Source organism: Miniopterus natalensis, chromosome 9 (genome assembly GCF_054644295.1).
Source record: "Miniopterus natalensis isolate mMinNat1 chromosome 9, mMinNat1.hap1, whole genome shotgun sequence".
Taxonomy (NCBI): domain Eukaryota; kingdom Metazoa; phylum Chordata; class Mammalia; order Chiroptera; family Miniopteridae; genus Miniopterus; species Miniopterus natalensis.
The window spans coordinates 27,218,149-27,235,533 of record NC_142089.1 but is presented as its reverse complement, the minus strand read 5'-3'; the positions used below and the strand labels follow the sequence as shown (position 1 = coordinate 27,235,533).

At 55.6% G+C, this 17,385-nt stretch overlaps 2 protein-coding genes across 4 annotated transcripts in view; both read left to right on the top strand.

The window, feature by feature from the left end:
* Positions 1 to 3,135, top strand: part of MKNK1 (MAPK interacting serine/threonine kinase 1) — a 38,821-nt gene extending 35,686 nt beyond the window's left edge. For 2 of the 3 annotated variants that reach the window (XM_016199293.2, XM_087820408.1), the window contains 2 exons: positions 82 to 125; positions 1,776 to 3,135. In XM_016199293.2, coding sequence (XP_016054779.2) covers positions 82 to 125; positions 1,776 to 2,049 — 318 coding nt within the window. In that variant the 3' untranslated portion in view covers positions 2,050 to 3,135. The remainder of the gene's footprint in view (positions 1 to 81; positions 126 to 1,775) is intronic. The other variant, XM_087820409.1, reaches the window with a different exon arrangement.
* Positions 3,136 to 9,151: 6,016 nt separating this feature from the next.
* KNCN (kinocilin) lies at positions 9,152 to 13,337 on the top strand. Its single transcript, XM_016199336.2, has 4 exons — positions 9,152 to 9,474; positions 10,519 to 10,587; positions 11,319 to 11,393; positions 12,236 to 13,337. The coding sequence occupies exons 1-4, from the start codon at positions 9,324 to 9,326 to the stop codon at positions 12,313 to 12,315; spliced, it is 375 nt and encodes a 124-aa protein (XP_016054822.1). The 5' UTR covers positions 9,152 to 9,323; the 3' UTR covers positions 12,316 to 13,337.
* The last annotated feature ends 4,048 nt before the right edge of the window (positions 13,338 to 17,385 follow it).

The window sequence follows — 17,385 nt, the reverse complement described above, 5'->3', positions numbered from 1 at the left end:
CCACTCTGTGCTGGCATGGGTGGGGGCAGCTCTTGAAGGAGGGAGCAACACTTACCTACATATCTATCCTTCCCATTCTAGCAAGCTCCAGAAAGGGGACTCCCCACGCCGCAAGTCCTCCAGAGGTAAATGCTCCCACCACACCCAACACCCTTCCTTCTTTGGCTTTGACTTTCTCTCAAGTTCTCAGCCACATTGGGATGGAGGTAGGGGATGGGGAGCCCATCTCTAGGCTCAGGTACCCTTCCCCTGAAGTGGCTCCCTGGCCTGCCTTCTCCCTACTTCTCTTCCTCTCTTTACACCCCTGCAGTAAATGTCTCCCTCTTTTCTCTTCTTCCACCTGGATGGCTTCTCCAGCCCTCCAGCACCTTCAAGGCCCCTCCCTGTGCTGTGTGCAGGAGAAAAATCTGTTTTGCTTAAACACTTGAATCCTAACTGGAAATCACCATTTGCATCCCCAAACAGACCTTATCTGTGGATTATAACACCAAGGTTTCCTTCTGCTGCTGTGGTTTGGTGAAAGCAGGAATCAAGGGCAGTGTAAGGCAGCAAGATGGATTATGATAGAAATATTACTAAACAAACGATAATAATGATGGCCACTGCATAGTAAATACCACATGCCAGATATGGTACGAAGGGCTGTACATAGATTATATCCATAATCTTCATGATAAACTTCAAAGAGCGGTGCTCATTCCTATTACCCCGTTTTATAGTTTGGAAAACTAAAGCATGGAAAGATGAAGTTAACTTATTCAAGACCGCACAGTAGCCTTGGGAGTTCAGCTTTGAACCCAGATATGTTTGTCTTTAGTGCCTTTTTCTTTTTTTTAAATCTTCGCCTAAGGAGTGAAGATATTTTTCTGTTGATTTTAGAGAGAGTAGAAGGGAGGAGGGAGGGGAGAGAAAGAAACATCGACGTGACAGAGACACATCGATTGGTTGCTTCCCACATGCGCCCCAACATGAGGCAGGAATTGAATCAGCAGCCCAGGTACATGCCCTTGACATGCGCACAGGCCAACACTCTAACCACTGAGCTGTGCCAGCCGGGGCTTACTTCAGTGCCTTTTAACACTCAATCACATTCTTCATGAGCACTGCCATATTCCCGAAGGGCTAGGGCTAAAGCATTGTGGGAACCCCTCCAGAAACCAACCTCATGGTCATTTCTAGGAGTTACACAGAGAAGTCTTATACCTTTATAATCTTAATTCCTTTGAGCCAGAATGCTACTGCCCAGCTTGGGTTCCTACCTGATTCTCTAGAGCGATATCCAGATGCCCTGATGCTCCAAATCTCAGATCCACCTTAGCATATTTACTCAGCAAATACTGCCTGTTTGTGCTAGCCCTGTGCTGGCTTCTGGGGACACAGACACAAAGGGACAGCCCCTGCCCTTGGAGCTCCCAGCCCTGACCTGGGAGAAGGACATACATGGGTGGGTTTCATATGTTGAGGAGGCCCTTCCTCTGTTGAGCTCTGTGCAGAGCCTTGGGGACTTAGAGGAGGGTGCGCTGAATGAAAGGGGCATCTGTCTCTCAAGTCCAAGGACAGTAATTGAGGCTCAAAGCCTTTCTAGCCTCAGCGAAGTCAGATTCCAAACCCACACAAGAACTACTTCAGAGAGAGCAGCCCCGTGCTGGCTCAGAAAAAGGTGGTGGAAGTATGGAACTGCAGCAGTTGGTGGGGGCGTCAAGGAACTGGCCTGGCTGAAGCCATTGAGTCCTCCTGCCTCCCTCTTTTCTCTGCCTTCCCTTCTGTCCCTATAGAAATAGCAGCACAATGGACCTGACACTCTTCGCGGCCGAGGCCATTGCCCTTAACCGCCAGTTGTCTCAGCACGAGGAGAATGAACTGGCAGAGGAGTCAAAGGCACTGGCCAAGGGCTTCTGCTCCATGAAGCTTTCCCCTCCCTCCAAGTCACGCCTGGCCCGGCGGAGGGCCCTCACCCAGGGAGGCCGCAGTGGAGATGAAGGACCCGGCCCACACCCACAGCTCTCTGACCGACCCCAGTCACACCTTTCAGGCCCTGGAAACCTGTGAGGCTAAAGTCTGCAGATCCGGCAGAGGGACCTGCTGTGTGGCCACAGCCGGACTTTCTCATCCACAGAGGCCCTGAGGTTCCCACCAACCCCCCATTTCCTCAGAGACCTCAAGGAAAAAGCTTTTTCCAAAGGGGTTGTCTTTGAAAAGGAAAGCAATCACTTGTCACTTTGCATAATCGCCTGAGGCAGGGACATCTCTGCTGGGCTCCTGCCCACCTGCTCACCCGCCTGCAAATCCTGGATCCAGCCTGCTCTCCTGAATGGGTGGCAGTGGTGGCTGGTGCTGCAGCCTTCAGGGAGCCAGCCTTGAGAAGTGTCAGTTGACAGAGGCTCTTCCCTCCCTGCACGGTCACCCCCTCCTCTGTTGGTCCTTCCACCTTCCTCTGTCCTCTGGATGTCCTCCCCCTGGGCTGAGCAAAGCCATCCCCTCAATTCAGGGAAGGGCAGAGACTTCGCATTCCGGAAGCCAGATCAGTCTTCCAGTCTGTAGCACAGAGAAGCACATAATCTTTCTTTGCCGTGACTGAAGTGTGTCCCTCATTTATCATCGTCTTCCTTGTCTGGGATTGCTGCTAAAGTCTGCAGTATTTTGTTTTTTAAAATGTTTGTTTTTTTAACCATGCTCTTCCAGCAAAGATGGGAGTTTAAACGCCCACTGCAAGCCCATGGACTTGCCAGAGCGTGCAGAGGCTCGCTCTTCTTTTCCTGGATGTCCATGCATTTGTAAGGTTTTAATCCGCTGTTTCCTATTATTCTAACTGGTTTTAAACTATCACACCACGATGAGTGACTTAGAGACCCAGTCTGCTGCTGCATCTTAGGCCTGGTATGGAAGGCAGCACAGGTCCCAGCAGTTACAAGGAGCTCTGTGCCTGATGTAGAGCCAGATCCAAGGCAGCCCAGCTGCCCTGGTCTGAGCGAGGTGGCACTTGCTGCCTGCCAAGAGCATGAAGGCAAACCTGGCATCAGATAAGCTGAGCTGCTGAGTTACCTAAAGAAAATCAGTATGTGTATCTTAGACATTTATACAACACAACGATGCTATTACACATTGTGCTTGTTTTAATAAAACTTTTAAATTGTAGCTATGGCCTTCCTGGTAGTCCTTTCTTCACCTGCAAACCTGAAGAGGAGACAGGACCTCTAAATATAGCACCTCATTGGATTCATAAAACAAGGTGAAGGAGACATGATTGCTTTTCTTTTTCAGGTGAGGAAATGAAATTCATCAAACATTTGTCAGTTTCCTAGTCTGTGCCAGAGATGAGTAAGAAACAGCCTCTGCCTTTAAAGTGGTGGTGTCAGCAGCCATCACAGCGGACTTCAAAGCATGCTTTAAGCTGATGCGCCCTGTACCCAGCCCTGCCCGCCACCTGAGTGGGAACAAAGTTCCCCTCCATCTAAAGCAGCATTGAGCCCTTGAGGATCCATTGTGTGCCCGGGACTACGCTTGTCCTGCCAGAGTTGGCAACAAAGAAAAACGGTGCCTCCCATCCACAGCCTGTATGTTCACCACGCAGGGGCTTTCATGTGCGTGTCCCGTGTAATCTCAGAGCCAGGCTGGAGACAACTAAGGCAGGAAGGGACTTTAAAAGTTCCCAAGGAGGTGGCAAGAGAGAGGCCTGAGTGTCAGGGCAGTGGACTGGGTTCCCTGGGAGCTCTTCACCCAGGGAGAGCAGAGCTGGGAGCTGGGATTAGGGGTTCTTTACTCAGGGGGTGCGTGATGGGCCCAGCTACCAGCTGTCCTGCACTGTGAATGATGATAACATACTTCTGTTCTTTGCTTTGCAGGACCCTCACTACCCTCACGTCAGTCTTCATCGGGCCAGAGGGGAATGGGCTAGAAAATCAGGCCTGCATGATCTGAGCCTTTTGGCCCAAAGTCTCCCAGTCCCCTGGGGACTCAGAACCAGGGTATGAGTTTTGTCTCTGGACTCCACTCCCAGCCTTGTCAGTCCTTCAGTTTGGCCCAGCAGGGATGTGACTTCCAGGGGCTACCTGGATCAATCACCTCCATGCCTCAGCCCCTCACTGCCCTACACACAACTCCAGGCGATCTCTCCTGCCCCTGTGTGCTCAGGCTGTGCCCTCTACCACACCACCTCCCCACCCCAGGCCCCCAGACCCCCAGATCCCCAGCAAGGCCTCTCCCATCCTCCACTCTGCTTAAATGCTACCGCGCCTGCTCTGGTTTTGCTAACATTAGTGTGCACTTAGTAACAGGTTCTGTCTGAGAAGCTGACAGGCATTATCTCATTTAATTCTCACAGCAGCCCTATGCAGTAAAGTACTATTATTTTACCCTATTTAACATGAAAACCCAAGCAGAGAAAGTAAAAAATAGCTTGCCTGGGGCTGTACAGCTAAGAAGGTAGAACTGGAATTCTTTCCAGAGAGACTTGGGACCCAGAGCTGTGCTGCCCAGGTTCAAATCCCAGTTCTGCCACTTACCAGCTTTGGGCCTTGGGCAAGTTAATCATTGAGGGTCTTGGTTTCTGTAACCAAAAATTGGGCAGGCTGTTGTGAAAGTGAAAAATTAATAAATATAGTGTTTAGGGTAATTTCAGGCACACACACAGTAAGTACTCAATAATTGTTAGCTATGCTAGTTTTGGTTATTTTTATTATTACCACCTGGGGCAAGGTGATTCAACTGGGTCCTGGTGATGGAGATGAGCTTTCCCCCTTTCCTTGGCTTGTGTGGGTGGAGATAGTTCTGGACTTTCCAGATGGGCCTGGCCTCTAGCCCTTTATGGGATCCTCCAGCTGACAGGCTGCTCTGCCCCTTTAGGGTGGGGTCCCTATCCCCAAGGGGCAGCAGTAGGGGCCAGGGCCCTGGGTTCTAGTCCTTCCTCTGCCACTGTTCACTAGGCAACCTTGGAAGTGCCTTACCCTTTCTGAGGACCAGGCCATGTACCTGGCTCTGCTGGGCAGAGGCAGATATGGCAGACACACTGAGGGAGGCTCTGGAACTGGTTCCCAGAGCAGGTTCCTAGGCTCCAGCGTTCCCACTTAGATTATACCTTAGGAGAGTTGATCCCACACAATGGAGTGTCTCAGGCCTCAGCCCCAGCCCATCCTGGTTCAAGCAGAACCCGAGGACTCCTGTATCTGGGGCCCGGGCACAGGGATCAAGTCTTTCTCCCTCCAAGTATCTACCTCCCGACTGACTGCCCCCTCACCAAACTTAGCTCCAAGAACAACAGTGCCTGGGTCCTGTGCCAACTGCTCCAGCTACTTAGGTCTGGAGGGGATGTAGGAGCAAGGTTCCCCCATGGTTGGCACTCTTGTTGCCATGGTAGCAGTTGCCTTGGAAGCTGCTTTCTGACTTCAGCTTCCAAACAGCCCGGGAAAGCTGCCTGTTCCCCAGGGGATCAGTGAATTAATCATGCTCTTTTCCAGGGTCCTCACCCCTCAAGGAAAATAAACAGAACTAAACCAAGCCGAGGCCTTTCGCCCACTCTTCCTCCCCACCCCCACTCCACCTTTGGATCTGGGAAGGAAAGCTCAGAGGCAGGCACCCGCCAGCCCTGGCCTCACCAGAGACAGAGATTCTGTGATGGAACTCAGCAGAGACCCATGGCCTAGCCACATCCTGAGCCTGGGGCCTGCGGGACCCAGGCTTCAGGGAGGAGGGCTCTGATGCTCATGGGGTGGGGAGCAGTGAGTGGTCCAGCTCCAGTGCCTTGAGCTTCCATCTCGTTCACCTGTTATAGTAAGCACATCACCCACGGACAGATGTTATTTCAGAGATGATACAGCCTATGTGGAGGTAAGAACTGGCAAGCCTTCCTCTCTACATGTGTAATCAGCGGAGGGGCAGGCGTCATACTGGTTCTGAGTAGCCCGTAATGATGCTCTCCTGTGATGAGGGAAAAGATGCAGTCCTGGACTGATTCCTCTGAATGCGGGGTTGCCAGTTCCTCCCACCGCAAATAAGGTAATTTAGAATTCGGGGCCAGAGATATGCTGGAGTACTTCCCAGCCAAGCAGGGACTCTGGACACTGAGGTCCTATCAGGGACTCTGGGACAATCCTTTCTCTCCCACATCTCAGTTTCCTCATCTGTTCTAGAAAGGAACTGACATGATTCTGTGATACTGTTTGGTTCTTTTTTTGAAGCTCAAGACATTTTATCTTATTGAAGAAAGAAGGTTCTGCTTCCGAATTCTAAACATGCCTCTTTCTACAGCCTAATAGGTATGCTGAGAAAAAGGATGTTTTTTCTATATAAAATGCTGACAGTTGAGGAATGGGCTTTGAGTTGGGGACAGAAGTGTAACAAAACTCAATGAAAAACACCTAAGAACTGTGGGGAGAGGCCACTCTCTTCAAAGTAGCCAGCATCTTTTGGTCGGTCTGGGTCTCAGAGCATCACTACAGAGAAACATCAATTTGTTGCTCCACTTATTTATGCATTCATTGGTTGATTCTTGTATGTGCCCTGACTGGGGATCAAACCTCAGGTGTATTGAGATGATGCCCTAACCAACTGTGCTACCCAGCCAGGGCTCTCTGTGATTTTTTAACTGATAGTGGCTTAATGTGTGTCTCCTCCATATTTCCTCCTCTGATCTGTGCCCTGAAGGATTTGCAATGTCAAAGAAAAACTAATTTGGAATTCAGTGTCCAGTTTTCAGAGGTCGAATGTTCTGGAATCTAAAACTTACAATGCACAAGCATCCCTCCTCCAGCCTCTACCACCCCCATTCCCATTCACAAGATGAGCAAAGTGAAGCTTAGGCAAAGGCATGGCTGGTCCCAGTCCCACAGTTCCAGGTGGGAGACATGGCCTCAGAGCCTCTGTCTTGCTGATGGTGTGGAAGCACCACCCTCACTCTTACACCATGGACGAGCCGGCACAGGCCCTGCCTGGGGGGGGGGGGGGGGAATTATGCAAACACACTGTGGAAACAGAGGGGGGGGCTCTGGGGAAGATGTTCAGATTCCCAAAGCTCCACATCTCAGGAACATGTTTTCATGGACAATTATTTTGATGGCTCCTTCTAAAACCAGTCAGTGGGGATCAATTACATGTAACAGAGACATGGCTGTCATTTGATGCCTAATTAGAGGAATAATCAGACCTCATCCTGGTGAGAGGCACGGGGGATGTTGGCAGCAGCAGCTGTGCCTGGGGAATGTCCACCTCCAGGGGCTTTCTCTTATGAGCCAGGATCATGGCCCAGGGAGCCTGTGGGTGCTCTACAGTCGCCCCTCCTCTCTACACACCTTTGAGGTCACACCTGTCCCTGCCCAGGCCTCTCTCCAGTGTCTGGGTAGTGTCTTCCCTCAGCCAAAGCTCAGTCAGGTGACCCCGGCCTTCCTAGGCTCCTCCATCCCCACCAAGGAAAGCCACTTGTTAGAGACAGAGGTCCCATGGTGCCCGAGGCCCTCCTCTTTGCCAGCTTGAGGTGACTGTGGGTCTGAGCTTTCCCAGAGTTCTGCCTGTGTCCAGAAGCCTAACCCAGGTCCCCCCAGCCACAGCATTCTGTGGAGCTCACTCTCTGCAGCTGCCCTCAAGGGGCTCACAGTCTTTGAATGGGGCACAGAGAGAATGAGGACTGATGGGCACAGTGAGAGGCAGCCCACCCACTCAGGCACCTCAGAAACAGCTTCAGAGTGGGGCTGGCCGAGCAGGGTCCTGCAGGATGAGGCGGTATTAACCAGGCCACAGGGGACAGGCAGACACTCAGCAGAAGGGCAGCAAAGGCTAAGGGGAGGGGCAAGGGCAGGGGCAGCCTTGGAGGCAGAGACCGGGGTCCCAGCTGTGCCAGTCCGCAGGTGTGGTGGGAAGGAAGGGGGGATCCAAAGAGAAATCAGTGGTGGCTGCGATGGGACCCTGGAGACTATGCCCAGGTGTCTAGGTGCAGGGCTAAGGCCAGGGCCATATCTGGGACCAGGGAGTCCCTAATCCATAGAGGGCCAAAGAATGCAATTAGTGATGAGAGCTAGAACTGGGGGGGGTGACAGGGCTGGGCTGGCTGGGCTGGGTGAATGCTGCCCGGCCTCAAGGTGGTGGATCCTGCGAGTGAGTCAGACAGTCTGGGCAGAGGAGCTCAAGCCAAAGGTCAGGAGGCGCCAGCCATGTTCCAGGCTCCGGACCCAGGCCACAGACACCAGCCCCCACCTAGGCTGATTCCCATTCCAGTTCCTCTCCCAGCCCTAGCCCATAAATGTTTCTCTTCCCTCTTGGTCCCTACCACCGCTCTTCCCTATCAGCTCCCAGCCGGGGTTCCCAGGAGGCTAGAAGGGCTCACCCTCTCAGCCCACTGAAAACTAAAGGGGAGTGGGTACCAAGCCTAATTAAGGAGAAGGGGGGGGGATTCAAACTAGGACCCCTCAGCCCTGCCTGGGAGCCAGAGGTTGTGGGATGGAATGGGGTAAAGGGGGGACAGGCGTACAGAGTGGATTTGAAGGGACACCTCTCCTTCTCCTCCTGTCCTAGTTGCTGTTCCTGCCTCTTGAACCGCCTACAGGTCTCCTTCCGTCACTCTCTCTGAGTCCCCGAGCAGAGGCTCAGGTATACCTCCAAGCCAAGGGTACAGCAGAGTGCGCCCTGAACCTGTGGCCGGGGAGTCTCCTCACATCCCTGGCTCCTGAACCCCACCTGAAGCCAGTAGCTCATCCTTCCCTGCTGGGGACCAGCAGTGGAACCTTGGCTGACTGCCCCAGTGGGCCTCTGGGACCCAGGCAGCAGCTCACATTGCAACCTCATGAATAACTCAGCACCTCCCCGCTGCCTACATCTCAGAGGAGCCGGGCCTCTGGACCAACCCTTTGCCCCACCCACCTCCACCCCACTGCTTTAAACTTTAATAGGCCAAGGCTCAGTGGCAGCTGAGCAGGCTCCAGGGAGCTGGGGCAGGATGTCCAGGGCAGGGGAGCTAGGGCTGAGCTCTCCCAAGAGGAGGCTGGCAGTGGAGGACTCCATGGGGCAGGCCCAGCTCTCCAGAACTCTGGCAGCCACCACTGCATGTGGCCAGGCAGGAGTCCCAAAAGTGGTCCCCAGCTTCAGGGGTCTTTAGGGGAGGAACAGTAAGCTGGGATGACCTGGAAGAGATCTTAGGTAAAGGTTGGGGGGGGCACTAAGGAGAGCTGTGGGATAGGGTTGCAGATATATCTAAGGGTTACCAGTCCAGAATCTTACTGCCCAGAAACTCCACCCTCAAGGCAGAGCTCCAACAAGGGACAACCAAGAGGATCAGGACCCCCAGGGCTTTTCTGGGGAGAGGCCCCACTGGCTGGGCACGGTGCCCTGGGTAGGCCTGCATGGACATCCCCATCAACAGCAGAGACTTCCGCTGCCTGCAGCTGGCGTGTGTGGGCCTTGGCCTGGTGGCCGGCAGCATCATCATCGGCGTCTCCGTGTCCAAAGCTGCAGCTGCCCTGGGTGGTATCTTTATTGGCGCCGCTGGTCTGGGTGAGCTGGGCTCGGAGGGAGCAGGGGCATGGTCAGGTGAACAGGAAATGGAGGGAAGGGGTGGGACAACAGGAACTGGTTGGAGAGGGTAGAAGCTAGAGGTGTGAGCAAGGCAGCTTTGGGGATACAGGGAAGGAGAAGGTTGGGGTGAGGTTTCCTCCATGGACTTCCAGAGCGAGGAGACGGGAGAGGGAGCTGTGCCACATTCCTCTCTGGCTACTCCCCCCCTGGCTGTCCGGTCTCAGGCCTGGGCTCTTAGGTTTGCGGTGGGATTCATAAGCCTGTAGGGGTGGGTGGATGGGAGCAGGTAAAAGGGGACAGAGTTCCCAGTGGACCCTCCTTGAGCCAAGACAGGATGCAGCTCAGACAAAGGGTTTCCTTTTTCCCTCAGTATGTCTCAGCGGCATATCTGTCCATCTGCCTATCTGGGCGAGTCCCACTGATGTTCCCAGTGATGCTGAGTACCATCCCTCACCCCACTCCACAACCCTGGGCCAAAAACAGACCGAGAAGCCCTGGGCTTGTGGGCTCTGGGCATCTGCACCTGTAAACTCCCGCCAAGGGCGACCGACACTTGGTCTGGGGATAGAGTGGGAATGGGCAGGGCGGGACCCACTCTTCTGCTACCCCCTCCCCAGGTCTGGGTGGAAAGGAGCATGCTGAGGAGCCCCCCAGGGGAGGACTAAAACTCCCTAGAGGAGGGTGGGGCAGGGGAGAGTTGGTGGTGGTAGTGGCAGCTGGGCCCTTTTTCAGCCCGCTGGGTGGAGCCAGGAGCCTGGGCCCACACAGCCTGTAGCCCTTTCCCCAGGCAGGCACTGCTCTCTGCCCCTCCTGGGGCTGGGTGTTAGAGAGCTACCCCATGCACATACTCACAGGCTCACATTTACACACCCACAGTCCCAACCTGCACTCGTGCTCTTCCATGCATGCCTTATATCACCCTCATAAACCACCCCCAGGCTCACAGCCCACCCACAGCTTTATGCAGCTCACATCCACCAGGTCCCTCCCCGTCACAGAACCCCTCTGTGTCTCTCATCCCAGGGCTCCTCATCTTGGCCTACCCCTTCCTGAAGGCTCGGTTCAATCTGGACCATATCCTGCCTAATATAGGTGAGTCCCCTCCCCGCCCCCAGCAGTCTGCCAAAGACTGTGAGACCTTTTGTGTGTAAGTCTGTGGCCCACTGTGCAGGGGAGCAGAGCCCACATGTGTGGCTGCTCCTGGCTGTGTGTATTGGAGTTGTTCTGTGTGTGTGTGTGTGTGTGTGTGTGTGTGTGTGTGTGTGTGTGTGTATGTTTGTGGGGAGGGGGGGTGCAGGCGTTGCTATGACTACAATACAGCAGACTCCAGCCTGCTGCAAAAGTGCCTGAACCAGCTTAGAGCACCTAAAACTCCCATCTCCCCTGTTAGATTTTCCATCTCCCCCAAACCTCCAAGATCTCCAGATCACACCACTTCATCCCTGAGCCACCATAAAGACCTATCTCCCTTAAGACCTTAGGACCCTTGTATAGCTCCCACTTCATCTCACCTCCCCACATACATACTCCCATCTCCATCAATCCTATGGAGCTCTACACATCCCCAGTTCTCCCCAGAACCCCCATCTCCTTAAAAACCTGCCATCTTCTCCTTCAAAGGCCCATTTCCCCTTCCCTCCCCTCATACACACACACCAGCCCAGATCGTGTGGAAGACCTAAAGCCTAAAGTAATGCAATGGTGGAGTGAAGACAGCAGCAGGAATGGAGGTTAGACAACAGGAAGGACTTCCCTTTCCAAAACTGGCCTTGATTTGAGAATGGCTTAGTGACCAGGGGGCTTGGGGTGGTCTCATCCTACAGGGAGCCTGAGAATCCACCCCCATCCAGCACCAGACCAGGGGGAGGGAAGATCCAGCACCAATGGCAATAAAGAGGGTAAGTTCCACAAATTCCAGAATCCATCTTCCACCTTTCCTCTCTGGCTGAGCAGCTCTGTGGGACCCACAGGAAATCTTGAGGGACATGCAAAAGGGGTCTGCCCAATCCCAGAGAGCCCAAAGAGCTGGGTAGTTCTTCCATGTGTTTAGTCAAAACCTTCTTGCTCCAGGCTGAGCTGAGCCCTGCTTGTTTGTCCTCAGGGTCTCTCTGTCCTGCCCAGCATGGACACCGGGACAGAAGGCACCTTGCTGCCCCTTCCCCTCACTTCCATCCAATGCCCCAGTTTATTTTCTCACTCTCCTCTCACATTGTGGAATCCAACTCTCAGAGCTGGTACCTGAAACTGGGAATCCTCCTCCTGCTCCATCCCCACACACTGGAAAATTCCAGGGCAGGAGTTTCTCAAAGACGGCCCCAGCGCACAGTGCCTGCCTCCAGCGGTAGGATGCCCAATCTCAGCAAAAGGTCCCATGCCAGACACTGTTCCAAGCACTTCACATATATTAATTTGTTCCATTCTCAGAACCATATGAGGACGGTACTATAATTAGCCCCACATTATATACGGGCACAGGGAAATTAAGTGACACAGCTGGGAAGTAGTGGGGCCAGAACGGAGACCAGGCAGCCAGCCCCAGTCCTGCCTCTAACCCCACACCCGTCTGCTGTCTTCTTGAAGGGCCATTCTGACCACCCATGCCTCTGTGAACTGGGCTGAAACTGCCTCCTGGGACTCCCCTCTCTCCCTATTCTATCCCACTCTGCTCCACGGTCCCTCTGGGTTGCTCTGACCCAGAGATCTGCCTACTCAGGCAGCCCCATCCTGGTCTCTCCCCCAGGAGTCCGCAGCAGCCTGGCCACCGTGAGCAGAACCTTGGAGAAGCTGAAGCCAGGGGGTCGGGGGACTGGGGAGGCCTGAGGCCAGGGCTGAGGGGCTGCCCCCTGCCCTGCCCTCCCTTCCCGCCCACCACCCTGATTTCAAAGCCCTCCTGGGTCCAAACCAGAGATGAACCAGGCCCTGGAGATGCCAGATCTGCATTCACTTGGTCAAGGCTCTTGGCAACGAAATACGTGGAGTAGGGGTAGAGGATTCTGAAGTAAGATGTCACTGGAAGCTCCACAGGGATCCTTCTTTTAGGCTCTTGACCCGGATTTTCTCTCTGGACTGCAGCGAAGCTTTTTGATCTACTGACTGGTTTCTGTGGAGTTTAGGGCCCAGGGATACCCCAGTCCCTTGCTTCAGCCTGGCCACAGAAGTGAACCACAGGCCTACACAAACCACAGATGGGGGCCTAGCTGAGCCCCTCAGTCCCCAAGGACTGGCTCTGGGCCTCTAAAGCTCCCTGGCTGGATAGAAGGGCTGGATCCGATTCCTTTGGAGACATCAAAACTCTGGGCAACTCCTCGGGGATCTTAGCAGCAGTGAACCAGACGGGGGTGGGGAGGGGGGCATGAGGGGGAATCCTAGACAAAGTGGTCACTGCCATGATAGGAGGCTTCCAAGAGGAGGTGGCTCCTGAGCTGAGCCCTCCCCTGAGACTCTGAGTATTAGACTCCGGACAAAACCTCGAGCCTTCCTTCTTCTCCCCAGCCCTCTCACTGCTCCTGAGCAATCTAAACACATTGCAGACTTCAAGCCTTGGCTTATGTTCTCCTGGAGGACCCCCTGCTCCTATCTTTCAAAACCCTCAGCTTTAAAGCCCTGGTTCCAAGAATCCCCTTAACCATAGTACCCTCCCGGTCCTCTTCCACCAGCTGTGTCTCCCTCTCTCAACAGTCTCCAGGCAGGTTGAAGTCTTTTTCATAAAACTATTATTAATCCTATTTAAACCTAGTGTATGCTGCCCTCTTCCGGTTACCATCAGGGCACATGGTAGATGCTCAATAAATGTTAATGGCTTAAATTTAATGGAAAAAAACATGCTCCAGGCTTTCTCTAGAGATCCACCTCAAGGCCCCATGTGCCCACAGGGTTTGTGGTGAGGAGGACCTGGCCCACGGGTGTGTGGCTATGCAGAAAACATTATTCCTCCCTCCACACCATTCTTCATACACCTGCACCTTCATGATCCTACAGAGACATCTGCCCCTTGTGGCTTCTGTCCTGATATGGTGAGCATAAGACAAAGCTAAGAAGTCTCATTCTTGAAGGATCAGTGTAGATGGCACCTCCTCTTAGAAGCCTCCCCTGATTTGTCTGTGTTCCCACCACCTGAAGGCTCCCTCGATCACGGCCCACATCACTCTGAATGGCCCTTATTTCCCCCTCTTCAGAGTAGGGAGCAGAGGGCTGGGCATCCAGAAGATACCCAGTGGATGTTGGAAAACCCAACCAAAAATGGGAGAGACCATCTCACTGTACAGATGGGAAAGCTGAGACCCTGCAGGAAAAGAATCCATCAAGTCCCACAGTGGGAGATTGTGGAGCCATGCCAGCACCCAAGTCTCCTCTCTCCCCCACCGAAGGCTCGACCCTCTGCTATTCTCTACGCGAGCTACAGGGACCGACTCCCTGACCATAGAGGGATAGAGATCCATGAAGGGGCTCAATTTCACATGCACTGGCAGGTTGTGGAGCTTGGTTCTTCCAGCGTGAGGAGAATCAACTCCCCTCCCTGCCTCCTCCTCCCCTCCTCCTTCCTACCTGTTCCCGCCCCTTCTTTCCTTCCCCCTCTCCCCACAATCTCATCATCACCAACAGTAACTCAGGCCTGGTGGTTCCTCCTTGATCAATAAGAAAACTTTCCTCTTGTTTATCTTCAATCCTCACCTGCAGCACCCCCCAAAAGTGCCCAAGGTGGCAGGAGTGGGAGTGGGAGTGGAGCAAGTGGAGCCTGAGCTGTTGGGAGGGTGGTCTCACACCCTGGCCCGCCATCAACCCTTCCCAGCCATGACCTCCCCAAGGCAGGGCTATGGTATCCCCAAAGGCTGACAGGGCAAGGCACAGAGCAGTGTTGGGGATCAGAGTGGAATAAATTAAGGAATGAACACATAGAAAGGCAAGAGCTATGTCCACTGGAGAACTGGGTGGGGTTCAAAGGACCCTTGAAACTGGGTGGGAGTTCTCAAGGCCTGCCTCTGGTGCCCTCTCCCCCAGCCACCATGGGCTCCTTGAGACTCCTTCCCCCGCAGTGCAGGTGAATGTTGAGAAACTCCTTCCCCAAGTGTATCTCCACTCTGGGTACCCCCAGACCCTCTACCTGGTCACAGGAGCGGTCCATGCGGAGGCATGCCTTCTCCCCATCCTTGCTTTGGAGGAAGGTGCGGTTGGGTCAAGGGGGCAGGGGTGGGGTGGTGGGTGGTATTCAGGGGAAGCACCCTCTCACCTCTGAGCAGCTCCTGAACCCTCCAATATTTAAGCCCAGAGCTCTGCCAGTGCTCTGTTCAATAAATGAAATCGGTTCTGTCCAAAACCCCGTTCTGACCTCAGCGTGGCCGTGCCCTGCTGGGCCCCGGCTGGGCTGCGCTTGGCGGGGCAGCCTCTGCACATCACATGCCAGCTGGGCCCCCCAGGGGGACCGGCCGGGCTGCGGATGGGGTCTGGGGACGAGACTCACAGCCTGGTTCTGCCCCCAGGGGCTGGGCAAGAGGCTGTGGGGCCCTGTGCCTCAGTTTCCTCATCTGCAGGACCTCTGTCAGGACGGAGGGAGCCGCGGGGTCCCCGTCGGGAGGGTTTGGGACTGGATGGGGGAAGAGCGAGGGGGGAGGTTGGAGCCGCTCTTCCGGCTGAACTCGGGGGTCTCTAACAGGCCAGGCGGGTGGGCCTTGAGCCCGGCACTCCCTCCCCCCTCCAACCCCCAGGGGCCCTTCCCCGTCCCACCGGGGCCCGAGCTCCCCGCGGGCTGTGGCCGCGCCCCTTTCTAGGGGCAGGATCGGCGGAGGGCGGCCGAGCAGAGGCACGGTCCCTGGGAAAATCTCCCTGCTCCCCAGCTCCATCCCCCCGCCCCCCGGGAAGGTGGGGGGCCCGCTCCAGACTAGACGGAGTCGGTGCGACCAGCCCCCCTCGCTGTAGCGCGAGCGGCGGTGTGTCCCCCGCGGGCTCGAAAGTCCCGACCGCAGCCTGGGGGGCGGGGGTCTCCCCAGGGCCCGGCGAGGGAGGGGCGGGGGGCGGGACACTTCGTCAGATCACCGCTCCGGGGTCCGCGGGGAGCCGAGGGGCCACGGCCGCGCAGGAATCCGCGCGACGGGCCGCTGCCCGGCACTCGCGCCCCGCGCTCCAGGGACTGACTGCGGGGGGCCGAGCGCCCCGGGATCTCCGAGCTGCCAGGCGGGTGAGTGCGGGAGACCGGCCGCCACCCCACCCCACGCCACCCCACCCCACGCCACCCCACCCCACGCCACCCCACCCCACGTGGGCCCCCCCCAACTCGCGCCTCCGAGGTCCCTGGGGATCCCCCCCTCCTGCCGGCGCTGGGTGCTCAGCGGCCACCAACCGGCTCAGGCGGTGAAAGCCCCGAGCTGGAGGCGGCGGGAGGGGCGGCGGGGACCCGGGAGGGGCCGGAGAAGGCGAGGCGCTGAGCGCGGGCTGCCCTGGGGAAGGGCGGAGACACCACCCGGCCCTCAGCCCAGGGGAGCTGAGCTGTGCCTGGACGCGAGGTCGGACCTGTAGCCTTGGGGGAGTTCTTCAAAAAGAGACGAGACGGAGGGAAGCGGGAGATGCCGCAGAGAGGGGCTGCCTTGGGCCCCCCTGCCTACCCTGACCTCTCCCCTCCTTAACCCAGTAGGAATCTGCCCTGGGATCCACCTCCAGGCCCCACCCAGCTGCCCCCCACACGCTCCCGAAGTGAGGAGGGAGTCAGAGGGGTGGGCACAGAGCGACTTCAGAACCAAGGGAGGTGAAGCCAGGAGGACAGGCGACACCTCCGAGGCCCCTCTGACCAGCCCCTCCCTTCACTTGTGGAGCCAACATTCCCTGGGCCCCTGGGAGGCTCCAGCACTGCGCTGGGGAGGCCGCTGCAAAGTGGATGTAATCCTGGTCCTCAAGGAAGACCACTGAGGGATGTAGACCTGGACACAGGAGTCTCCAGTTGCCTGCTGATTTGGGGAGTTAAGGGGGGCTTCCTGAAGGCAGTGGCATCCCAGCTGCACTCTGATGGCTGAGCTGGGGTTAGCCAGGTGAAGGTAAAGTCAACACGTGGTTCAGGCCCAGGGAGCAGCATGTGCCCCAGACCACACCTGGTGAGTTGAGCTCCACTCCAGCACAATCACAAGGGCTGCCTGGAGGCAGCCAGGTTGGCATTTTAACCAGCAGGGAGAAGTGGGGAAGGGGGCAGAGGAGGGGCAGCAGTGAGGCCCGAGAGGAAGGGCCGGATTCTAGAGCCGCCTGGAGGGAAGGATCTGCAGGGCTGGGTGGCAGATGGATTGGGGATTGGACTGGAAATGCTTGGGGAGAAGCCTGAGAAAGGACGAGCAAGGGCGAAAACAGGTTTCTGGCTGGGAGTCTGGGCTTTTGGGAAAAGATGAAGTTTAAGGAGACTGTTTCCAAGAGAAAGAGAATGTTTCCAGGAGGGAGCGTTCAGCGGGGCCAAAGCTGTGGAGAGGTCAAGTTAGCTAAGGGCTGAACAGTGTTCACTGAATTCAGCAACAAGGAGGCGGCTGGTGGCCTTGGGGAGAGCCCAGTGATAGGACAGAAACCAGAGGGGCGTGGATTGACTCCTGAGAAGGAGGTAACGTAGGGAGTGTAGACAGCACTCTCAAGAAGGGGAGAGGGGCGGATGCAGAGTTGCAGGGGGGGTTTGTTTTGTATAAGATGGAGAGGCTCGAGTGTCTCCAGGAGCAGTGAGAGGGGTTGATGAGCACTGACCAGGAGGGGGGAGCTTTCCTGGGAGCCTGGGGGGCCAGGGACTTGGGTGCACAGAGGGCCGTGCTGCTCAGCTCATGATTTTCTTTTCACTTAGCAGACTTAGCAGTTTGTGCACAAACTTGGAGGAGGCGGAAAGCTGGACTGATGCAGGGTTGAAGCTTTGCTGGACAATCAATTAAGTTGCAA